Source organism: Balaenoptera ricei, chromosome 21, assembly GCF_028023285.1.
Source record: "Balaenoptera ricei isolate mBalRic1 chromosome 21, mBalRic1.hap2, whole genome shotgun sequence".
Lineage (NCBI taxonomy): Eukaryota > Metazoa > Chordata > Mammalia > Artiodactyla > Balaenopteridae > Balaenoptera > Balaenoptera ricei.
This window is the reverse complement of record NC_082659.1, coordinates 34,390,693-34,416,120: the sequence shown is the minus strand read 5'-3', so window position 1 is coordinate 34,416,120 and position 25,428 is coordinate 34,390,693. Positions and strand designations below refer to the sequence as shown.

At 39.8% G+C, this 25,428-nt stretch overlaps 1 protein-coding gene across 11 annotated transcripts in view; it reads left to right on the top strand.

The window, feature by feature from the left end:
* Nucleotides 1-25,428, top strand: part of PSD3 (pleckstrin and Sec7 domain containing 3) — a 585,012-nt gene that overhangs the window by 429,958 nt on the left and 129,626 nt on the right. For all 11 annotated transcript variants that reach the window (XM_059909726.1, XM_059909725.1, XM_059909723.1 and 8 more), the window contains 2 exons: nucleotides 7,307-7,464; nucleotides 10,375-10,519. In XM_059909726.1, coding sequence (XP_059765709.1) covers nucleotides 7,307-7,464; nucleotides 10,375-10,519 — 303 coding nt within the window. The remainder of the gene's footprint in view (nucleotides 1-7,306; nucleotides 7,465-10,374; nucleotides 10,520-25,428) is intronic.

Here is a 25,428-nt window from a genome sequence, read left to right as displayed (position 1 = left end):
GAAACTAGTTTATTGCTATGAGTTGTTTTGTTCCCACATGAAGAGGCGCTGCAGCGTTTTCTGGCTTCTTCCAAGTTATTCGAGTGTAAGATAGGTCCAGAACTCAAACCTCTTTTCCTGTTTGCTACTTGGGTCCCTAGGCAGTGCCTTTCTCTCCCTCTCTGTCTCCCTCTCTCCCTCCCTTCCTTGCAATAAATATTAAACCCATACCAATCATGTGAAAGTCGTAGCAGGAAACATATGAATTAGATACTAACTTGGTCTCCAGGGCTGTGAACTGAGAGGTGGTGGGTGAGTGATGGGCAGACACTTCAAGTGGTCCAGGCAGTGCCAAGTGCAGCTTTAACAGAACGTCAGTGAGCCTGGAACTGAGAGGAAAGCAGGAATAGCCTCCTATCAATCAAAACCCTGATCATTGTGTTAGTTAGAAATATGGAAGAAGTATGGAAGGGTGCTAAGATGTTTTTTCTGCTTAAAAATGTTAAGAGCTCTTAAGTTTCTTCAGATACTGAGTCATAGAATCCTGTAGTCTTTTTCTAAGGGCTACTCATGGTTGTCTGTCTGACCTAATTCTCTTCCAGTTCAGCTGTGTAATCATTAAAAAGATAGATCCTAGCTTCCTGGTTCACTCACCAGATTTGTCCTAGAAAATGTCCTGTGTCTCACTGAAGTCTGAGGCCTGACTGAGAAAGCATTTCAAGTCCTTCAAGTCCTACTGTGTCTGTAAGTGCTCCCTCCATATGTGGACCATGACGGGTTCCCGTGCTAACAAAGAAAGTCCTCCACTACCCACCCATGTGGCCCATCATCGCAACATGGAGACGATGCCATGTCCACCGTAACCGAAGAAACTAATATAAACAAACATAATCCTTTGACTTTAACTGGCCTATTCTTTCTTAATTCTCCTTACAGAAATATAGGACATATTTTTCTGACTTTAAAATTGTTTACCTAACATGAGAAAATTAGTTGAAATGATCCTTTAGGCTCCTTTCAGCTTTAACATTCTGTGAATAAGTGATTTTCAAATATGTGATTATGTGAGTGATGGGCTAAAACATGCCTTCATTGGATTTCCTGTTATGTCTTGCTCCCAGATTTGTGGGAATACAGCTCACTCTGAGCTCCCTGGTAAAAGAAAAATGAAGCTGAATAATTTTTAGAAAGATACCTAACCAGAAATACTCAGAATTTTTTAAAAAGATCGTCATCAAATTATGAAAAATGCTTTTAATGCCTTTTTTAAAATCAAGAATTAATGGACAGTTTAGGATCCAGTTTATTTTAATTACTGACATTTTTATTAAATCCTCATAGCCTCTCAAGGATGTCCTCAGTTCTCCCATCTATATTCTCTCAGTGGAAATCAAGACTATTTCAACTTTGTTTTAAATTGTTTTAATTAGGTATAGCAGTTGTGCCTTATACTTTGAAAACTGGAATCTGAACATTTTTTAATTGACATTGATGAATTTCAGTTGAGATTTGGTCACTTTCCAAATTGGACTTTATATTCACCTGAGGGCACGGATTTTCAGACTTGATGCCAACCAATTATTTGTACATATGTAGATGATCTGTGTGTTATGATCCAACTTCACAAGACATTTAATTAACAAGCTTCTTAAGAAAAAGAAGAAAGCTTTTCATTTCATGCTTTAAGTGAATTTAAAATAAATAGCATTGTGAAATCAAATTCTTGGTGCTTATTAGGGTGGTAGAGCGCTCTAATGAATCATCCTAGATAAAAAGACGTAGATTGCAGTGAACACAGAGGAGAGTAACACGTTTTTAGGCATCATTTTCACCCTTCATTTGTTTGAGAAAATAGATAGTAATTAGGTGTCATAGAGCATTTTCTTTTCTTACAGAATTTCTTGATTGAATTTACCTTGCTCTCTTTTCTCATTTAGTTTGCACAGCCACGAGTCTTAGGTTTGAAATGGTTTGATTACGATAATTTATCCCTTATTTCCTCCTTCCCAATACCGTCATTGAAACACCATCTTCAACTTTAAGTGGTGAAAAATAAAGATGTCAGAATGAACTCTGTAGGATAAAGTCTTTTCTTTTTATTCAATTGTCAACTTTAATTTTTCCAATCTACCCTGAGTTTTGTTCATTTTTTTAATGGACTTGGAGCTACATTTTCTAGTAGGAATTCAGAATGCCAAACATGTTTTGTTTATATTTTGCCTTTTTTTTTAATGGTAAAATAATATTACTATCAACTAAAAGAGTGGAAGCCCATGTTAGACTTAAAATTCCTAGACTTTGGTTTTATCCTAATTAAATAGATCTTATCGTCCATTTTTGGCCTGTGCAATATTTTCCTTCCAATGTTAGGTACCTTAGAGTTTAGGAAACTGTCTTAGAGTCCTCTTGAGAAACCATGGTGCAATTCTTCCAAGTTGATAATTACTGTTCACTTTTACTTAGAGCTATAATAAATGTTGCATTTTAAAATTCTCCGCACTTTTAGAGAGGTCTAAGAATGTCATCCTTTAAGCTTGGTTTTAAAGGAAAATATCAGCAGTGAGAATATGCTCCAAGAATATGTGTAGTTGCTCCAAAGGTCTAAGTCATCCAATATTAATAGCTAAGGATTGGTCTTGGGTTTCTTATTCATCTGCAGCAGTTTGTTAGGCATCATGGTATAGGTGGGACTTCAACTGATAAGAGTAGAGTTGACCCTTGAACAACACAAGTTTGAGCTGCACAGGTTCACTTGTCAGCAGATTCTTCAACAGTAAAGCACTACATACTACATGATTCATAGGAGGTTGAATTCACTCATGGGGAACCGTGGATACAGAGGAACAGAGGTTAGGGAGGAACATCATAAATGGAAGGCAGACTATAAGTTATATGTGGATCTTCACCTGCCCCAACCCATGCGTTGTTCAAGCGTCAACTGTAGTCATAATCATTCCAAGGTGCATTTATGGGATGAGAAAGGATGAAGGCCAGTGGCAGAACTGACAGCTGACAAACAGGCTGAAGAGGAGATAGCAGAGTCATGGTCAGAGTATAGGGGAGAAACCAGGAGAGAATTGTAAGGAGAAGCCATGGAAGAATTTCAAGAGTATTGTTGACTTCCTTTGGTGCTATAAGACAAAAACTTAAAAGAATCTATTAAATTTTGCAGTTAGGAGTTCATTGCTGACCTTTGCCAGAGCAGTTTCAATGAAGTGTAGAAATGGACTCCAGGTTCCAGTGGGTTAAAGGGTAAACTGGAAATTAATGTATAAAAGTAGTTAATGTGGACTCATTTTATATGAAGGAAAAGAGAGAGGTGACAGCTAGAGGTGACAGCTAGGAGAAAGCAGTATTCAGGAGGGACTATTATCTTACAAATAATAGAGAGACCTTGAGGGTATTTATAGGCTGTGGGGAAGAAGCCTGTAGATACAAATGATTTAAAATATAGTGGAAGGATAATAACCAACGCAGTAAGATCCTAGGAAGGGTTGGTGGAGGGAGGTTGATCCTGGAGTACAGGATTAGCCTTGAGCAGGACTCCTCTGTGTAAGGAGGAAAGAGGATAAAGGTGGTCACAAAATACGCGTTTACAGGGCATGTAAGCAGAAAGTTTGACATTTACAAGTTTGACCTTATAAAATACAAGTTCAAGCTATATGCTACTAAAAATTATTATTAGGGATTATTATATCAGCTAACATCTAAGTGCTTACTTTCTGCTGTGAACATTATTTAGAGTTAAAAAAAAATAGTATCTCATTGAATTTCATAATACAGCTCTATGAGGAAAGTATTATCACTACTCCTCAGTCAAAGAAAATGAAGTTTAATGAGTTTAATTAACCTGCCTACAGTCATGGAAATGTTAAGTACCATATCAGAGCTAGACATTTGAAGAGATGGGTCTAACCCCAGGCACCTGTGCTCTTAACCATCTTTGTCGTGGGATAGGAGTGTTGAAGAGAATGGTGGACGTTTGGCAGAATGGACCAGAGGGGTTATCGTGGAGGAGTAAAAGCATTGTCGGTCAGCGCTGGGTGCAGCCATAGCTGGAGACCATACATCTGGGTGGCACACATCTGCATAGCTGGGTTGGTTGTCTTTAGCAGCTGTCAGCAGTGCAAGTGAGTGATCATATAAGGGAGAACTAGCGTGGGATTTTTTTTAGTTCCAGACCAGGTAGATGAGAATGTTAGGGCATAGCCGAGCAAAAATTCCTAAATTCTAAGGATAAAAATAAAACCCTATGAGATTCCTGACAGAAAATACAAGAAAAGCAAAAGAGGATCAGACTGGTGTTGGACTTAAGTAAAACTGGAAGCTAGAAGACAGAATAGCATCTGCAGAGTACCGAGTGGAAAAAGACTGCAGCCCAAAGCTCCATACCCAGTTCTCCACCTGAGAAGGAAAGCAAGAGACGCTTGAAAGTAAGGACTGGAGGACATCACCCACCTGAGAAAAGTACTTGCAAGAAGAGAAAATAACAAAGGGATGAGAAAAGAGACCTCAAGATGGAGAAAAGATAGAAAGTAGGTGAGCAATGAAACATGGACACAATTAAGTCTAAAAGAATAAGGAGAGATTCAGGGAATATGTAATATAAGTGCAAAATAGGATTTCTTGAAACAGAAAATACATAATACAAGATAATTTTAATAAGATTGCAGAATAAAACATACTAAACTTTTATCAAAATTTAGGATTAATGGGAAGGGTAGGGAGGGAAGTGAAACTATTTTTAAAGTCTTGTTGATACAGAGAAATAGAGCATTTGGTGGGGGAAGAGAGCCTTTTAAGTTTCCATCTTATGTAACTAAGCACTAACGTGGATAAAGAAGAACATTTTAAAATAATAAATAGCACACAGAACATGGTGGAAAAATACTGTAAGAACATAGAGGAACTGAATCAATAAACCTGAATATAAATACACACTCATCCCTCAGAGAATAACTTTTCTTTATGTCCATGGAACAATAACAAAAACTAAACAAGTTGTTGGAAAACCCTGAGAAATTAACCTTAGCAAATTTTAAGTAAATAAAATAGATTTTACAGACCTCATTCTCTGGTCACAAACCAATAAAATTAGAAATATATAATGATAAATAACTAAAAACTTTAGGTGCTTTAAATTTGAGAAACATTCTTTGACATGACTGAGATTGAAGAAGAGAGAGAAAAAAATAAAACTGCAAATCATCTAGAGAACAATGAAAAAATACTCTTCATTCCCAAGTTATGTGTAACTTGTACTCAGAGGAAAAATTATAGTCTTAAATTCTTAATTAAAGAAGAAATATGAAAAATAAAAAACTAAGTAATCGTTTTAAATTCAAACAACAAAAAATTAACCAAAAGAAACTAGTGAGAAAGAATTAAGATAAAAACCCAAATTATGGGCCTAGAATATCAAAAAACGGTGCATACAAATTTCTAGGCTGATCTCTGTGCAAAGTCAAATATCAGGTGCGTTAGAGATCAGTATGTACGGAAATGGACTTAGTGTATAAACTCTCTGAAGACAGTCTTGTCCCTGATCACTTATCCCCACTCCCCATGACTCGTCCACCTCAGATTCCTATCTGGAGCTAAGTGGGTAAGCTGAGTGCATGGCCAGCCATGCAGGGCTCTGTTGCAGCCTAATTCTGAGGCCGGGGGGAATTTGTCGTCATGCTGCCTCTAGCTGATACTCCTGCTCTAATAACAATTCCCCTGGAAGGAGATCTGTGAAGTTTTGGAATGCTAAATCACTAAGAAAAATCCCACGTAGAAAAGACAAGACCCCAAAACATAGCTAGATTATAGTTGTACGCATTAATGGGAATTGTCGAAGAACAGATACATGTAAATATATTGTATTTATTTTATGATTTTAAAATAATTCTCCTTTATTCGTCATACTTCTCTGGAAAATGGTTATTGTCGACAGCAGCTCTTAATCTCTGAGGCTTAAGAGAATTCAGCTGTAGCTATCTTAAAGCAGTAATTTTATCATTTAGTATTATAAACTGTATAATTTTTATATTGCTGTTGGCATTTACTGAGTATCTTCGGTTTTCCCACCTTTGTCTCAGCACTGTCACTGACAGTGATCACTAAGGATCAGCAGATGCTGTTTATTTCTGACTCACTTTGAATCTATGGCACAAGTACCTCTGAAGAGCTCGATTTGTGCTGGGGCCTCGGGGAAGGGAGGAGGAGGTATGGGAGAGTGTAATTATCATTTTGGAAATTTGTAAAACCAGACTGTGATAATAGAATAGACAGTGTCTTCCTTTAGGCTTTTAGTACTAATTAGAAGGTGAGGACGTGTGTGTGTGTGTGTGTGTGTGTGTGTGTGTTCTTTACAGAAGAAGTGCAAGTTTATTTAGCATCAAGTCTGAAAAAATATGGGAAGGGGGGAGAGGAACTTAAACATCTAAAAACTAAAAAACATCTCCTACAACACTGTGTAATGTCTACTATATTGACTTTGGTTTTCAGACCTTTTTTATTCTTATGGACCCAAGGAAACTACTAGATATAATAATAATAATAATATCACATTTGTTTTAAATTCTTATTTTTCTACTAGTTGGGATTTTTTTTAGTTATGTTTGGAGGGAAGCCATACAAAAGAACCTTTATAAATTCTATGAATTGTGTCTGGATCATGCCCAAAGATAAAATTGTGTCTATCCATGACACCCTCCTTTTCTATGTAATTTTACCCATTTTTCAAATTTATGATAATAGAGCTAAGCTTTCTCCTGATTTAAGATTAAACTGATTTTCCTCTTTTCTTTCAGAGAACAGCTGGAGAAATTGTTTTATTTTACTGTTCATTTTTCTTTTAATAATATTTGCCTCAAAAGAAAGTATCGGGAAAATGTAGTATCTTTTGAGCAAACACAGTGGCATAGTTTTTCACCATCAGCACAGTTCTGCTGATGCGTCCTGGGGGCTTTTGCATATGTCCTTTTGCTCCTGAAACCAAATCACCCTATTAGACCTAGCTTCATTTCAAATCACGATAAAACATGTGTGATAGATATTTTGTCTTTGACCTTCCTTAGCTCTTTACTTTAATTATTATATATCAGCTTTTTCAAAAGTGCCCCTTTGGTAAATGTGTATTTTCTTATTCTGAGCATACTTTTCAAAGAACAGGATTTTTTATGACATTTATGAAGTAGCAAGGAGTTGTTTCTACCCACCATTCATTTCACTTTTTTCATGCACCTTCATGGATTCTCTAAAATTTTTCTTATTGTCTTAGGTTTTAAAAAGAGAAGATGAAGTCTGAACATGTCTTTGCTTTCTTCGTATCTGCCCACAGGATGAATATAAGCCAGAGAAGGCCCTGTCGGAAGAGGACCTGAAAAACGCTGTGAGTGTGCACCACGCACTGGCGTCCCGGGCCACGGACTACGAGAAGAAACCCAATGTGCTCAAACTGAAAACTGCTGATTGGAGGGTCTTGCTTTTTCAAGCCCAGTAGGTTTCGTTGGTTGGTTTGGTTTGGTTTTTTAGTTTGCAGAGCACCACTTTACACCGAGAAATAGAATCGGGATCTGCAGGGGAAACTGTTTGAGTTGGAGTCAGAGTCATTAACTGGTTGCAGTAGAGAGACAACTGTCAAAGAAAACTAGAATACGAAATAGAAACCCTAGGGCAAGTTTTTTGTTTGCTGCAAAAGAGCCCTGTGACCCTTTGTCAACCACTTACCACCTCTAGACTGTAATACCCTTGTAAATAAAATACAAGGGTGTTAGTATGCAAGTTCTATCACACAGTGAGTAAAATAGACCTGGATTCAGATTACCGTTTCCTAACTCTTTGTCCTAGCATGTAAATTTAACCTCTTTGAACCTCAGCTGGTGGCTAGTGTAGATAATGATCATAATAATGTTCATAATGTTTATTTCTCAGGGTTCTTTTGGAAGCAAATGAGATGAAGCATGTAAAGAGCCTCACACAGTGCCTGGCACACAGAGGCTGTTCAAGAAGTGTAGATTTTCATTTTGCTCTCTCTCTTCTCTCTCCTTCTGAGCCCTAATAGTTTGTGATTAAACTAGAAGGAAAAGATAAAATCATATTGTGGGCAAGGAAATGGGATGGATTGCCAGTTTAATAAGGGGTCTGTGACAGCCTTTAGATTAAAAATAGAACACTCCAAGTGGAGAATTCTGGATTTATGAAGTGAGAAACTTTGGATTTTTAGAACTGAGCCTCCAGAACAGGAATTTTAATAGCACATATCATAGCATCAGTGTCCGTGGCAGGCAGTGTTAATTATTCATGGCATGCCTTTTACAGCCTGAGCTTGACTTCAGAATCACTCTCAACACAACACTACCAACTGGCTGCATTAGACACTGGCATTAAATTTGACATCAATAGAGTAAACACAGGTATCTGCAGGCTTGCTGATCAAAACAGTGGAAGACTAGCAGAGGAAATGAGAACAAGAACAGGTACTCTGGTGATTTGGGGATGCTGAGCTCACAAAGGCATGAGATTGCTGACATCAGGCGAGGAGGAAGTTGTAAGGAAACCCAAGTCACAGAGGAGTTTTTGGTGTGGGAGATGACTAGCAACACAAGAGAGCCACAGCCGGATGTGTAATCACAGCCATTAGTCATAAAGGTCCCCCACGTTATTCTGTTCCCCAGCATTATTGTTTTTAAATGTCTAAAATGCTGGATACGGTAACTAAAGAGAGCTAATTACTCCAAGTGGGACTGATGCAGAAATCAGTCGATTGAAATAACAGGTTGGAGAGGCACACGGGTCAGAGAGGCATGCGGGGCACGATGAGGGTGACACCTGGGTGTGGTGTCAGGTTAGCGTGGTAGCTTTCAGAGCCATCAGTACAGGAAATGATTTTTAGATGGGCTGACTTCTTGTCCATCTTTTTATTGATTATATACATGGTGGGTATCTCACCTAGTTCAGGACTATTTCTCCCATTGATTTATGAGTTCACAAGTGCTGTCAGTGCTGGGCTCTGCAAACATGACATATAAGTTAAAAGTATGATACCGACATCAGGAGATTTCCACACCCTGTCAGGTGGATTTTTTAATGTCCTACTGAGGTATACTGTACATACTTTTAAGTGTACAATGATGTTTAGCAAATTTTCAGAATTGTGCAACACAATCCAGTTTTGGAACACTTTCATCACCCCACCCCAATCCCCTGTGCCGTTCTCACCCACAGCCCGGACACCACTAGTTTCCTCTTTGTATTGCCCTTTCTGGATTTTCCATATAAATGCAGTCACAGAATACGTGGGCTTTTCTTTAGCTCAGTGTGAAGTTTTGGGGTCATCCATGCTGTAACCTGCCTCAGCACTCCATACCTTTGCTGCTGGATGGTATTCCACCGTATAGATATAGACCGTGTTTTTGTTTTTGTTTTGTTTTTAATTTTATTTACTTTTATTTTTGGTTGCATTGGGTCTTCGTTGCTGCACGCGGGCTTTCTCTAGTTGCGGCGAGCAGGGGCTACTCTTCGTTGCGGTGCGCGGGCTTCTCATTGCAGTGGCTTCTCTTGTTGCAGAGCACAGCTCTAGGGGCACGAGCTTCAGTAGTTGTGGCACACAGGCTCAGTAGCTGTGGCTCGTGGGCTCAGTAGTTGTGGCGCACGGGCTTAGCTGCTCTGTGGCATGTGGGATCTTCCTGGACCAGGGCTCAAACCCGTGTCCCCTGCATTGGCAGACGGATTCTTAATCAGTGCACCACCAGGGAAGCCCTAGACCATGTTTTGTTTATTCATTCACTAGTTGATGGGCATTTAGAGTGTTTCTCCTTTTTGATGCTTATAAATAGTGCTGCTATGAACTTCACATACAAATCTTTTAGTGCCTACATGTTTTTATTTCCCTTGAGTGTGTACCTAGAAGTAGAATTGCTGGGTTGTATAATAAATTTATAGTTTATAGTTTTTAAGAAACTGTCCAAACTATTTTCCAAAGTGGGTGTATATACCCTTTTACATTCCCTCTATCAGTTTATCCCTCAGTTGCATTTTAAAATCAAATTATGTGATTGGAAGAGATGAGTTAATTTTTAAATTAATTTTTGACCTAGGATAGTATCAAATAGAAAGTAGGGGGTTTAGTAAATATTTATTGTGAAGTGATTTTGCTTTATTTCCTTCTGTATCCTTGGGAGAGAATCATAGCCTTACACTATGATGATCCTAGGTTCCAGGGCCTTTTATTACCATGGTGATTGCTTTTGAAAATGTTAGTCTCCAATGAAGTTTTGTCAGGGATTATTTGTACCAAGAAGAATAAATGATTTTGTATGCCATTTCAGATCAGTAATGAGAAATGGGCAAGATGTGATGCACTTAGATACAGAAATACCCTAACATAAATATATCTGTTTCTCATAGGAGTCCAGAGGAAATGCAAGGGTGGATAAACAAAATTAATTGTGTTGCAGCTGTATTTTCTGCACCACCATTTCCAGCAGCCATCGGATCTCAGAAGAAGTTTAGTCGCCCACTTCTGCCTGCCACCACTACAAAATTGTCTCAGGTTAGTCATTTTGATCGTGCTTTGACCTTGGAAAAAAGCACTTTGTTAAATAATCTTCTTAATATTTGTATTTGAATAATACTCCATATTTTGGGGGCAGGGATGAGACCTTGCCCCGGAGGACAGTGTTGTACAAGTGGGGCAAAATGCAGTGTGCTGACTTTTATACTTCCTGTGGGAAGCTGACACATTTGAGTCAAGGTTGGTAGGACACATACTTTGAATTACTTTCAAGTACTTTGAAAAATTACTTGAAAAATACTTTGAAAAATTTATATTAGTTTACTAATCAGTCATACCAGCCTCATTTTTGATTTTTGATTTTGATTTTTGTTTTTACTAACAGTGCATATTTTTTAAATAACTGGCTAATGTTAGACATCCTGGCTTGGAAACAAGCTTTTTATTCATTCATTCATTTAACTTTTCATTTTATTGAGCTTTTCCCATATCCCAGACTGTATTTGATGCTGAGTATATAAAAATATTCCCAGGGATCCACTATTCACAGTGCAGTGGGGCAGAGCCTTCCCTACCTCTCAGGGAGGATCTAAGTGAACCCTGGTGGTTTTCCCAGCTAATCCAGACAAAGCATGCTAGAACTCTCTTTAGATGTATTCACATGAGCTGCTCTCCGTTTGTAGGAGTGATCTCTCTAAAGACCACATTTTACTGTGTTCCTTTCTTACTTAAAACTCTGTTCTAAGACATTGCATACAAGCCACGTTTGTCAATTTTAAACCTGTCTGCAGTGCCGCTATAGCCATTGATTAGTTAAGGATTTTGGAAGCTACTTTGATGTCTTTGTGAATTTCTTATTGGTGCAATAACAGAAATAGTTTCATCTGGCTTTAATCAACCAAGTCTTGATATTAACTAGCTCCTCTACACATCTGACATCATGAATGGAACATTTATTAATAAATATGTATCATGTGCCTGTTGTACCTCAGAGACTATTTTTGGCACTGGAAAAAGGCAAGTGAAACCCAGGCGGTCTCTGGGATCGAATTGGCAAATATAAACAAGTAAGTAATTGTAACGCAGTTTGATTAGAGGTACATGAAGGATAAGTCCAGAGTACTGTTGGGGTGCAAGTTAGGGCCTGGCCTTGGAGGAAGGAGGAAGTGTGCTAGCTAATACGAAGCTCACAGGATGAGCAGCAGGTAGGTGTGGTGTGGGAAAGAGAATGACCCAGCAGAGGTCCAAAAGGCCCAGAGGAGAAAGCGCTGGGATGTAGGAGGTACACATAAGTTATCAGATGTGACTTGAGTACAGAGTGTTGTGAAAAGGCAAGAAACATTCCTCTGTGGAGGTAAGCAAATGCCAAATGATGAAAAGTCTGGTTTGTCAGGTGTAGGATTTTGGATGCTTCACTGGTTCCCAGCATCCTTAGGATAATAGTATAAGCAGGAAATTAATGTGATCAAATCTGTGCTTTAAAAGTTTTTCTTGTTACAATAGGAAGAAAGTACTAGAGGAGGAAACTACTAAAGCAGGAAGGCGCTTTCAATAATGCAGGGGAAAACTAAGTTAGTTAAAGAGGAGGTGGCAGAAGTGTAAGGGTTTGGGGCATGTTGATGGTCCTTAGTGCTCCCTGAAGTGAGGAATAAGGGCTGTCACCTGGGCTTGGACACTGAGGACTGTGGTGTCTGATCTGGCTTTTGGGACCCCATCGTCTCCTGCTTTCCCTCCTGGTGCTTCTTCCCAGGGTCCTTTCCTGTGTCCTTTTCCTCTTTCTACCTCCAAATGTTGCAATGAGTGCTCAGAAGCAGACCAAAACAGACACTTGAGAAACAATAGTTTTTAAGTTAGTCAAGAAAAAACCCAGGGAGAATGTTATGCCAAGAGAAGGGCGGAAAGATCAGGTACAAACAGGACAAAAAGATCTCCTGTGAAGTGGCAGGAGGTGACTGGGTCATACAGTGAGAGCAGTTTCGGGAGTGATGGTGGAGCGGCCACGTTGGTCCTCCTTAAGGGGGATGGAAGGCAGTGAGGATGTGGAGGAGGGGACGTGTGTGAGTCCTGCCTAAGTTCATAAAGACAAGCTGGTGCTGAGAGCAGAGGAGGCATGGTTTCAGTAGAGATTCTTTTGTTTCTGTAAATTCGTAATTATTATTAACGTGATTTGGATGCTCCCCACGTAAGCATTGCTATTCCTATCTAGTTCATAGACTAACTACCGAAAAAGCTGTTAGGAATAGAAAGGACCGAGCCAGCTCACTTTACAAGGCAGAATGGCATTTAACTTTCAAGGAAAATAAATATTCTAAGAGAAAAGGAAGGCTTTACCTCTTATTGATGGCCAGAAAGTATGTTGGCAGACTTCTCCGTCTACCCAACTAAAATACAAACTCTTAAAGCAAATGCATTTCCCCACTATAATTTTGGGTACTTGACATAAATAGTAAGCCACATTACATAAGGTAAGAGGAGAGAAAAACAATTGAATAACTAGAGGCAAAAAAATACTTTCAAAAGTTGAGTTTTATTCTATTAATTTCACTAGGAATTTTCTAATCATTACCTTTCAATAGATTGGTCTTTCTCGCAACTACTCCTATAAAAGATCCGGGGGGGGAAGGTGATCTGAAGTTAAAGAGGAACATTAATAAGTATAGAGCAACATGAGAGCTTTTCCTTTTTCTTTCCTCACTGTAGAACCTACATTTCTGTTTATTTTCTACTTTAAAAAATGTGTTACTATCCTATTTATGTATGGGCTGTACCTTAATAAGTCACTTATACGTGAAAATGAATGTGTTTATCTATTTGTATATTTTTACCACAAGGCCATACCACTTTTATCAAGGCAGAAGCTCTTATTTTAAACAAATGTCCTACATTGGAATTAAAAATGGAATGCATAACTTTTTTGATATTTTTCCTCATTTTGAACATGGAGGTGCAAAAAATGCATATGTAATGTGATCAAAATGACGGGTTCAAGATTTTAAATAAGCAAGTAGTAACCAGAAAGAAGCATCCTCTTGTGTCACATAAGATGACCAAACCCTTTTGGGAATTTAATTTCTTTGTAAAAAAATACGATGACTTCCTCCCAGACAAGTAAGTCACCGAGCCTTTGTGGGCCTCAGTTTTCCACCTGGAAGGTGAGGAAATTGTCTAGAATGTTTTTAAGATTCTTTCTATCACTAGCTCTGTATTTTTTGCCCAGGTTGTCGTGTTTGTTTACTAAAAATGAAAAGTGTGCTTTACCTTTGAGAGTAATAGGACAATTAGAAACGAATGTGTAGAACCAAGCACATGATAAAGAACAGGTTAGAAAGAGGGAGAGAGCGTTGGTGTGCACACAGCCTGGTGCGGGTGTTTGGGGTACCCTCCATTTCAGATGGAGACTCCCGGGGCGTGTCTTTGCTGGAGTCACAGTGCACCTTCAGTGAACCTGGAAGGTGTGTCTGGATGCGCCCACAGGGCCTCCAGTGCCTTGAAGGTGAGGCCCCCTCCTTTAGCCCGGGCATTCTCAGTCTCGGCCCCGCTGACCTTTTGGCCTGGGTAGTTCTTTGTTGTGGATTGTAGGGTGTTAGGCAGTATCCCCAGCCTCTACGCACTTGATGGCAGTATCATCCCCCCAGTTGTGACAACCAAAAATGTCTCCAGACATGGCCGAATGTCGTGTGGGGCCCGTCCCTGCTGTTGGGAGCCACTGCCCTAGCCCGGCCGTCTTTCCTTTCTCCACATGCCCACAGCCTTGCTGCCACGCCCCGAAACGCCAGACCCCTTGGACAATTTCAGTTTATAAAATAATGTATAACAGTGTGAGTGCCCCGCTGGAAAAGAGTCAGACAGTGTTAGGAAAAACTAAACATTCAATTAGAAGAGTGTTTGGTGCTTTTAAAGACACGCTGTTCATCACCCTGTCATTTGCAGGCTTTTCTTTAATTTATTCTTGTCTTCTCTCCAAACCATATTAGCCGTCGTTATTGGAATTGATTATTGTCAGAGCAGCGTGGTTCTTTCTGAGCAACTCTGCTGTGTGGGAGGAGTCGCCTTCTTCTAGTTGTTTTTCATGACCATGTTGCCAGAGCATATTTTTCTTCCTCTGTCGCAGGTGGAGAGACTAGTATGAAAATGTAAGTTTTGTTTCTCCTTCTGGTATAGCACTCCAAACTTAGGATTTCATGGTTGGCCATCTTCAAGATCTACTGGACCTCCTTTTCTACTCATCAAAGTAGTCATTTTCAGACATTAATTTGCATAAGAGTTATCTGGGGACTTATTTAAAGCGCACATTTCTCATCCCCCGGCCCCCCGCCTCGATTGATCAGGTCTGGGCCAGGGTCCCGGGGAATATGTGTGTTTCTGAGACACACCGGTGTCCTGCCATACGCAGTGCAGACCAGAGACCCTGCCCTGTGACAAAACCTGCCTCCGTTTCACTACTTCTCTGGAGACCTGTACCTCATGACGGTGTCATTTCCTCAGGTATCTTGTCCTGTTTCCTGCTTTGAATTCCAACCACTGTTCTGTAGCAGTTTGACTCAATGGATGATCACTAAATGCTAACTCCTGAGGGCCAGCCTTGTGATTAACCCAGTCGCAAACAGGAGGTTCTGTGTTTGCTTCTCACCCTCGTGCTGCCCTGTGCTTGACCGCATGGCAGTAGCGCTAAGGACAAGGTGAGTGGGGCAATGTTGGTTCACAACCTGGCCCCGCATGAGGAGGGCAGGGGGAGACCGAAGAAAGAGGCAGTCACTCCGGACTGGTAGGTGGCAGGTTTAATACGCGAGGGAACTTACGAGGCTTGTCTTGGGCGTCTGAGACACAGCGGATCTCTGCACCCGCCTCCAGGATCTTAAAGTTTATAAGCAGCCTTAACTGGGTTCCAGTCAGGTAGGCCATCCAGATGGTCCCAACAACACCTTACTGTCTCAAGGCCGCGTCCTTGGGCAGCTCCTAGCACGGGGAAGGCAAGCGGAATGCACATTCCGAGGGCGGGGGCTGGGTGAGGAGCCTCCGGGTGCCCAGGTCCGGCTCCAGGGTCAACCGGCCGACTCGCCCTCTCAACGCCCTTCTCCAAAGGCAGACGTGAGGAGCAGCGGGCTTTCAGAGGATGAAGGCATTCTCAGAGTGTGTCCCTCACTGGCCAGAACCACACCCTTCCCACCCCACTCAGTGTCATACTTTCAGTCCTGTCACTTCTACTTCCTACACATCTTTCATATCCTACCCACATCTCTTAATTCAGACTCTTGTTATTTTGTGCCCAGATCACTGGTGTCCTAATTTTTTGGTCATTTACCTTATCAACACTAAATATTTGAGCAGAAATCCTTCAATATGTGTATTTTTTAAATAAAATATGTTACATGTCTTACTATCAATATAACATGAAAAAGTGCTGAACATCATTAGTCATTAGGGGAATACAAATCAGAGCCATGAGATACCATTAGGATGGCTATAAGTTTTTTAAAATTTTTATGAAAAGTAATACATTGGTGAGGTTATGGAAAAATTAGAACTCTCATATATTGCTGATAGGAATATATAATGAAGCAGCTTCTTTGGAGAACACTTCGGTGCTTTATCAAATGATCAAACAGAGAGTTAGCATGTGACCCAGTAATTTCACTCCTACTTTGATAACAAGAGAATGAAAACATACATTCACATAAAAACTTTTACATGAATGTTCACAGCAGCATTATTCCTAACAGCCAAAGGTGGAAATGGCCATCAGCTGATAAATGGATGAATAAAACGTAATATATCCATACAATGGGACTTTATTCAGCCATAAAACAGTGAAGCACTGATACATCCTACAGTGTAGATGAACCTTGGAAACCGTGCTAAGTGAAAGAAGCCAGTCACAAAAGGAACGTGTTGTGTGATTCCATTCCAAAAGGGTCTCTTTTAGGGGATCTAAAATGTCATAAAATTAAATGTGGTGATGGTTGCACAGCCCTGTGAATATATTAAAAAACTCTGAATTGTACATTTCAAATGGGTGATTTGTGTGGTAAATGTGAATTATATCTCAGTGCTGATTTTAAAAGTTCTTCCCAGTGGATCACCTTGCCTGGGGCGCATGCCCTGCTTTGGAAAACTCTGGCAGACCCTTCCTAGAACCACGGGAGATCTCCCTTCCTCTCATCTTGCTTCTCTTCAATCCAATCTGCACAGTTCTGGCTAAAACATGATTGCTTTGATGTCACTTAACCTTAACTGGCTCACTATTGCCAACAAGATGCAGTCTGGACTCCTTGGCATGAACTTGGACCACACTTTGTTTGCTACACCTTTTCAGAATAGACAGCTTTCGTATTCATTTACTAGAGGGTTGAATTGAATAGTTAACATATACTAAGTACTCAATAAAACAAATAGATTATTATGCTGAAGCTCACTAAACACTGCTTAAGGTCTTTAAAACCGTCTTAAACGTGAAATGATGAAACAAAATCTTTCTGATGGTGCTTTCAGCAATAGCCCCCGTCGGGCTGACTTGAAGGCAGGGGTTCTTTAGTCTAAATACCTGCGGCTTGGGTTTGATGAAGCTGCAGTATTTAGCAATTTGACTTGTTAATTGCCTAGCAGATTCCTACAAATGCCATTACCTTCTACATCATGTCTACTTTAAAACAGCACAAGGAAACAGTCTGAGGTCTCCCTCTTTACCTTCCCTTTTTTTAAAAAAGTAAGTCCATTTATTCCATTTTAAAAAAGTAAGTCAGTTCCTGTTTCCTGAGAGACCCATATATCAGGTACTGTGTGAGGTGTGTGGGCATTACAAAAATAGCTCAGACTTGGTTTTGGCTCTCAGCTAATGGAAGCTGAAGGGGTCAGTTGACGTTAAGCAGGTCATCTCTTCAAGCCAGAATGGTGCCTCTCTTCTCTCCCCCGCCCAGCACCATGCTAGACACTGGATGAGTTGAGAGAAGGGAAAATGAACTTGCTCTGCCTCCAGAGAGCTTATAATCAGTAGAGGAGACGAAATTCCCGCAGGGGTCAGGGTATGTTTTGTACTGAGCATGTGGTGTAGACTTGTAAGTTCTGTACACGCAGCAGAGGAATCGGCTGTGAATCCGGGGAACTCTGGCTTTGAGTGGGGTTTGCAGAAAGGACCTGGTTGTTAAAACCGGGTGTCTAAGAGCCACGGGAGAGAAGGCAGTTGAGGACCAATGCATTTCCCAAGAGCCTTGACGGCTCAGGTCAGCACTGACCCAGCAGGGAGCAGACTGTTTTGAAGCTTGTGTTTTCAGCAGCCCTTTGGATTTTATACAGTTGTCTGGAGGCTCAGAGTTGGGGGAATGGGGCTGCTGCCCCTCTGCCTTTACCTCTGGGGCCTCAAGCAAGGACTTGACCTTTCTGGATCTCCATGGCCTCCAAGAGGAAGAGGTTAGAGGGGCGAAGGCCGGGTTCTCTTTCACTTTAGAATTCCTGGGGCTCTGTATTCCACAGTGGGAAGAAACACCCAGCACAGCACCTGTCAACCTAGTAGGTGTCCTGTTAGAGTGCGGGCGGACAGCTGTGTCCTACCCACCCCCCAGCCTTCTGCCCCCTCCCTCTGGCCTTCTTCCTTCCTCCCCTCCCTAAGTCTTATGCTTGGTATAAAAGGATGGAGAGCTGACTTCTGGGCCTGGCTGGTGGCTGAACCGTTGGGCTGTGCTTTAGAAGGGAAGGCTCTTGCACTGTCTCAGCCCTGGACTCACTGTGAGATCTTGAACACCGGCTTGCCTGTCCCCATTGCCTCAGCAGCTAAGAAATATTTTCTTCATGAAATTAGAGTTTGCTATTTTTTTTTTTAACATCTTTACTGGAGTATAATTGCTTTACAATGGTGTGTTAGTTTCTGCTTTATAACAAAGTGCATCAGCTATACGTATACATATATCCCCATATCTCCTCCCTCTTGCATCTCCCTCCCACCCTCCCTATCCCACCCTCTAGGTGGTCACAAAGCACTGAGCTGATCTCCCTGTGCTATGCGGCTGCTTCCCACTAGCTATCTATTTTACATTTGGTAGTGTATATATGTCCATGCCGCTCTCTCACTTCGTCCCAGCTTACCCATCCCCCTCCCCGTGTCCTCAAGTCCATTCTCTACCTCTCTGTCTTTATTCTTGTCCTGCCCCTAGGTTCTTCAGAACCATTTTTTTTTTTTTTTAGATTTCATATATATGTGTTAGCGTACAGTATTTGTTTTTCTCTTTCTGACTTACTTCACTCTGTATGACAGACTCTAGGTCCATCCACCTCACTACAAATAACTCAATTTTGTTTCTTTTTATGGCTGAGTAATATTCCATTGTATATATGTGCCACATCTTCTTTATCCATTCATCTGTTGATGGACACTTAGCTTGCATCCATGTCCTGGCTATTGTAAATAGAGCTGCAGTGAACGTTGTGGTACATGACACTTTTTCAATTATGGTTTTCTCAGGGTATATGCCCAGTAGTGGGATTGCTGGGTCGTATGGTAGTTGTATTTTTAGTTTTTTAAGGAACTTCCATACTGTTCTCCATAGTGACTGTAACAATTTACATTCCCACCAACAGTGCAAGAGGGTTCCCTTTTCTCCACACCTTCTCCAGCATTTATTGTTTGTAGCTTTTTTGATAATGGCCACTCTGACCGGTGTGAGGTGATACCTCATTGTAGTTTTGATTTGCATTTCTCTAATAATTAGTGATGTTGAGCATCTTCTCATGTGTTTGTTGCCAATCTGCATCTCTTCTTTGGAGAAATGTCTATTTAGGCCTTCTGCCCATTTTTGGATTGGGTTGTTTGTTTCTTTGATATTGAGCTGCATGAGCTGCTTACAAATTTTGGAGATTAATCCTTTGTCAGTTGCTTCATTTGCAGATATTTTCTCGCATTCTGAGGGTTGTCTTTTCATCTTGTTTATGGTTTCCTTTGTTGTGCAAAAGGTTTTAAGTTTCATTAGGTCCCATTTGTTTATTTTTGTTTTTATTTCCGTTTCTCTAGGAGGTGGGTCAAAAAGGATCTTGCTGTGATTTATGTCATACAGTGTTCTGCCTGTGTTTTCCTCTAAGAGTTTTATAGTGTCTGGCCTTCCATTTAGGTCTTTAATCCATTTGGAGTTTATTTTTGTGTATGGTGTTAGGGAGTGTTCTAATTTCATTCTTTGACATGTAGCTGTCCAGTTTTCCCAGCACCACTTATTGAAGAGGCTGTCTTTTCTCCATTGCATATTCTTGCCTCCTTTATCAAAAGTAAGGTGGCCATATGTGCGTGGGTTTATCTCTAGGCTTTCTATTCTGTGCCACTGATCTATATTTCTGTTTTTGTGCCAGTACCAAACTGTCTTAATTACTGTAGCTTTGTAATATAGTCTGAAGTCAGGGAGCCTGATTCCTCCAGCTCCATTTTTCGTTCTCAAGATTGCTTTGGCTATTCGGGGTCTTTTGTGTCTCCATACAAATTGTGAAATTTTTTGTTCTAGTTCTGTGAAAAATGCCAGTGGTAGTTTGATAGGGATTGCATTGAATCTGTAGATTGCTTTGGGTAGTAGACTCATTTTCACAATGTTGATTCTTCCAATGCAAGAACATGGTATATCTCTCCATCTATTTGTATCATCTTTAATTTCTTTCATCAGTGTCCTATAATTTTCTGCATACAGGTCCTTTGTCTCCTTAAGTAGGTTTATTCCTAGATATTTTATTCTTTTTGTTGCAATGGTAAACGGGAGTGTTTTCTTAATTTCACTTTCAGATTTTTCATCATTAGTATATAGGAATGCAAGAGATTTCTGTGCATTAATTTTGTATCCTGCTACTTTACCAAATTCATTGATTAGCTCTAGTAGTTTTCTGGTGGCAGTTTTAGGATTCTCTATGTATAGTATCATGTCATCTGCAAACAGTGACAGCTTTACTTCTTCTTTTCCGATTTGGATTCCTTTTATTTCTTTTTCTTCTCTGATTGCTGTGGCTAACACTTCCAAAACTATGTTGAATAACAGTGGTGAGGGTGGGCAACCTTGTCTTGTTCCTGATCTTAGTGGAAATGGCTTCAGTTTTTCACCATTGAGGACAATGTTGGCTGTGGGTTTGTCATATATGGCCTTCATTATGTTGAGGAAAGTTCCCTCTATGCCTACTTTCTGCAGGGCTTTTATCATAAATGGGTGTTGAATTTTGTCGAAAGCTTTCTCTGCATCTATTGAGATGATCATATGGTTTTTCTCCTTCAATTTGTTAATATGATATATCACGTTGATTGATTTGCGTATATTGAAGAATCCTTGCATTCCTGGAATAAACCCCACTTGATCATGGTGTATAATCCTTTTAATGTGCTGTTGGATTCTGTTTGCTAGTATTTTGCTGAGGATTTTTGCATCTATGTTCATCAGTGATATTGGCCTGTAGTTTTCTTTCTTTGTGACATCTTTGTCTGGTTTTGGTATCAGGGTGATGGTGGCCTCGTAGAATGAGTTGGGGAGTGTTCCTCCCTCTGCAATATTTTGGAAGAGTTTGAGAAGGATAGGTGTTAGCTCTTCTCTAAATGTTTGATAGAATTCGCCTGTGAAGCCATCTGGTCCTGGGCTTTTGTTTGTTGGAAGATTTTTAATCACAGTTTCAATTTCAGTGCTTGTGATTGGTCTGTTCATATTTTCTATTTCTTCCTGGTTCAGTCTCGGCAGGTTGTGCATTTCTAAGAATCTGTCCATTTCTTCCAGGTTGTCCATTTTATTGGCATAGAGTTGCTTGTAGTAATCTCTCATGATCGTTTGTATTTCTGCAGTGTCAGTGGTTACTTCTCCTTTTTCATTTCTAATTCTATTGATTTGAGTCTTCTCCCTTTTTCTCTTGATGAGTCTGGTTAATGGTTTATCAATTTTGTTTATCTTCTCGAAGAACCAGCTTTTAGTTTCATTGATTTTTGCTATTGTTTCCTTCATTTCTTTTTCATTTATTTCTGATCTGATCTTTATGATTTCTTTCCTTCTGCTAGCTTTGGGGTTTTTTTGCTCTTCTTTCTCTAATTGCTTTAGGTGCAAGGTTAGGTTGTTTTTCGAGATGTTTCCTGTTTCTTGATGTAGGCTTGTATTGCTATAAACTTCCCTCTTAGCACTGCTTTTGCTGCATCCCATAGGTTTTGGGTCGTTGTGTCTCCATTGTCATTTGTTTCTAGGTATTTTTTGATGTCCCCTTTGATTTCTTCAGTGATCACTTCATTATTAAGTAGTGTATTGTGTAGCCTCCATGTGTTTGTATTTTTTACAGATCTTTTCCTGTAATTGATATCTAGTCTCATAGCGTTGTGGTCGGAAAAGATACTTGATATGATTTCAATTTTCTTAAATTTACCAAGGCTTGATTTGTGACCCAAGATATGATCTATCCTGGAGAATGTTCCATGAGCACTTGAGAAAAATGTGTATTCTGTTGTTTTTGGGTGGAATGTCCTATAAATATCAATTAAGTCCATCTTGTTTAATGTATCATTTAAAGCTTGTGTTTCCTTATTTATTTTCATTTTGGATGATCTGTCCATTGGTGAAAGTGGGGTGTTAAAGTCCCCTACTATGATTGTGTTACTGTCGATTTCCCCTTTTATGGCTGTTAGTATTTGCCTTATGTATTGAGGTGCTCCTATGTTGGGTGCATAAATATTTACAATTGTTATACTTTCCTCTTGGATCGATCCCTTGATCATTATATAGTGTCCTTCTTTGTCTCTTATAATATTCTTTATTTTAAAGTCTATTTTGTCTGATATGAGAATTGCTACTCCAGCTTTCTTTTGATTTCCATTTGCATGGAATATCTTTTTCCCAGTTAGGTTGTTTATTTGAGATGTTTCTTATTTCTTGAGGTAGGATTGTATTGCTATACACTTCCCTCTTAGAACTGCCTTTGGTGCATCCCATACATTTTGGATCATCGTGTTTTCATTGTCATTTGTTTCTAGGTATTTTTTGATTTCCTCTTTGATTTCTTCAGTGATCTCTTGGTTATTTAGTAATGTACTCTTTAGCCTCCATGTGTTTGTATTTTTTACAGATTTTTTTTCCTGTAACTGATATCTAGTCTCATAGCATTGTGGTCGGAAAGGATACTTGATACGATTTCAATTTTCTTAAATTTACCAAGACTTTATTTGTGACCCAAGATATGATCTATCCTGGAAAATGTGCCATGAGCACCTGAGAAGAAAGTGTATTCTGTTGTTTTGGGATGGAATGTCCTATAAATATCAATTAAGTGCATCTTGTTTAATGTATCACTTGAAGCTTGTGTTTCTTTATTTTCATTTTGGATGATCTGTCCATTGGTGACAGTGGGGTATTAAAGTCCCCCACTACTGTTGTGTTACTGTCGATTTCCTCTTTTATGGCTGTTAGCATTTGCCTTATGTATTGAGGTGCTCCTATGTTGGGTGCATAAAATTTAAAATTGTTATATCTTCTTCTTGGATTGATCCGTTGATCATTATGTAGTGTCCTTCTTTGTCTCTTGTAATAGTCTTTATTTTAAAGTATATTGTATCTGATATGAGAATTGCTACTCCAGCTTTCTTTTGATTTCCATTTGCATGGAACATCTTTTTCCATCCCCTCACTTTCAGTCTGTATGTGTCCCTAAGTCTGAAGTGGGTCTCTTGTAGACAGCATACATGCTGGTCTTGTTTTTGTATCCATTCAGCCAGTCTGTGTCTTTTGGTTGGAGCATTTAATCCATTTACATTTAAGGTAGTTATCGATATGTATGTTCCTATTACCATTTTCTTAATTGTTTTGGGTTTGTTATTGTAGATCTTTTCCTTTTCTTGTGTTTCCTGCCAAGAAAAGTTCCTTTGGCATTTGTTGTAAAGCTGCTTTGGTGGTGCTGAATTCTCTTAGCTTTTGCTTGTCTATAAAGGTTTTGATTTCTCTGTCAAATCTGAATGAGATCCTTGCTGGGTAGAGTAATCTTGGTTGTAGGTTTTTCCCTTTCATCACTTTAAATATGTCCTGCCACTCTCTTCTGGCTTGCAGAGTTTCTGGTGAAAGATCAGCTGTTAACCTTATGGGGATTCCCTTGCATGTTATTTGTTGTTTTTCCCTTGCTGCTTTTAATATTTTTTCTTTGTAGTTAATTTTTGATAGTTTGACTAATATGTGTCTTGGCATGTTTCTCCTTGGATTTTTATCCTGTATGGGACTCTCTGAGCTTCCTGGACTTGATTGACTATTTCCTTTCCCATGTTCAGGAAGTTTTCAACTATAATCTCTTCAAATATTTTCTCAGTCCCTTTCTTTTTCTATTCTTCTTCTGGGACCCCTATAATTCGAATGTTGGTGCATTTAATGTTGTCCCAGAGGTCTCTAAGACTGTCCTCAATTCTTTTTTCTTTATTCTTCTCTGCGGTAGTTATTTCCACTATTTTATCTTCCAGGTCACTTATCCGTTCTTCTGCCTCAGTTATTCTGCTGTTGATTCCTTCTAGAGAATTTTTAAATTCATTTATTGTGTTGTTCATCATTGTTTTTTTGCTCTTTAGTTCTTCTAGGTCCTTGTTAAACATTTCTTTTATTTTCTCCATTCTATTTCCAAGATTTTGGATCATCTTTACTATCATTACTCTGAATTCTTTTTCAGGTATACTGCCTATTTCCTCTTCATTTGTTTGGACTGGTGGGTTTTTTCCTTGCTCCTTCATCTGCTCTGTGTTTTCTGTCTTCTCATTTTTCTTAAGGTACTGTGTTTGGGGTCTCCTTTTTGCCATCTGCAGGTTTGTAGTTCCCGTTGTTTTTGGTGTCTGCCCCCAGTGGGTAAGGTTGGTTCAGTGGGTTGTGTAGGCTTCCTGGTGGAGGGGACTGGTGCCTGTGTTCTGGTGGATGAGGCTGGTTCTTGTCTTTCTGGTGGGCAGGACCACGTCTGGTGGTGTGTTTTGGGTTGTCGGTGACCTTATTATGATTTTAGGCAGCCTCTCTGCTAATGGGTAGAGTTGTGTTCCTGTCTTGCTAGTTGTTTGGCACAGGGTGTCCAGCACTGGAGCTTGCTGGTCGTTGAGTGCAGCTGGGTCTTAGCATTGAGATGGAGATCTCTGGGAGAGCTTTCACCGTTTGATATTACGTGGAGCCAGGAGGTCTCTAGTGGACCAATGTCCTGAACTCGGCTCTCCCATCTCAGAGGTACAGACCTGACACCCGGCTGGAGCACCAAGACCCTGTCAGCCACACAGCTTTTGGGAAGTCTGAGGTCTTCTGCCAGCGTTCAGTAGGTGTTCTGTAGGAGTTGTTCCACATGTAGATGTATTTCTGATGTATTTGTGGGGAGGAAGGTGATCTCCATGTCTTACTCCTCCTCCACCTTGAAGGTCTCCTCTAGAGTTTGGTATTTTAAAGGAAAATATGAAATTTTCTTCAAAGTCAAAATACTATATAAGTAGGAAAAAAATTAAATATTAAGTGACATCATCTGAAACTTGCCTTTTGGGTAAAATTTCATTGTATGTGCTATCACAGGTACTACCAATGTACATCACTTGACATATAACAGTAGTTTTTCTTGCATCTATTACTTTAATGCCACTACTTAAGCTGTGACTTCCTAATTTAAAACAGTTTCAACGAGTACATGTCATTTGCTATCTCTGTTCCTTTTGTTTGAACTTTGTCAGGTGTATTTCTCTGCCTTCTGTGAAATCCCCTTTGTTAGCGTTGTCCCATGAGAATGGTCTGCACGCTTCCCTAATGGATTGTAAGGGCAAAGACAAAAGGGAGGAGAACAGCAAGCTTCCTGATTGGTCTTTCTTCACGGTGGATATTACAGATTTAATTGCGTGAGGCTAAGAACATGCTGCGTCTTGTGGCTACTGCCTTCCTCCTTCTCCATTTTTACATCCACTTTTGTTAGGAAAGTCTGTGTGTCTCCTGTATGGTGGGATTCTAGCATTGAAATAATTTGCGTGGTCTGTATCC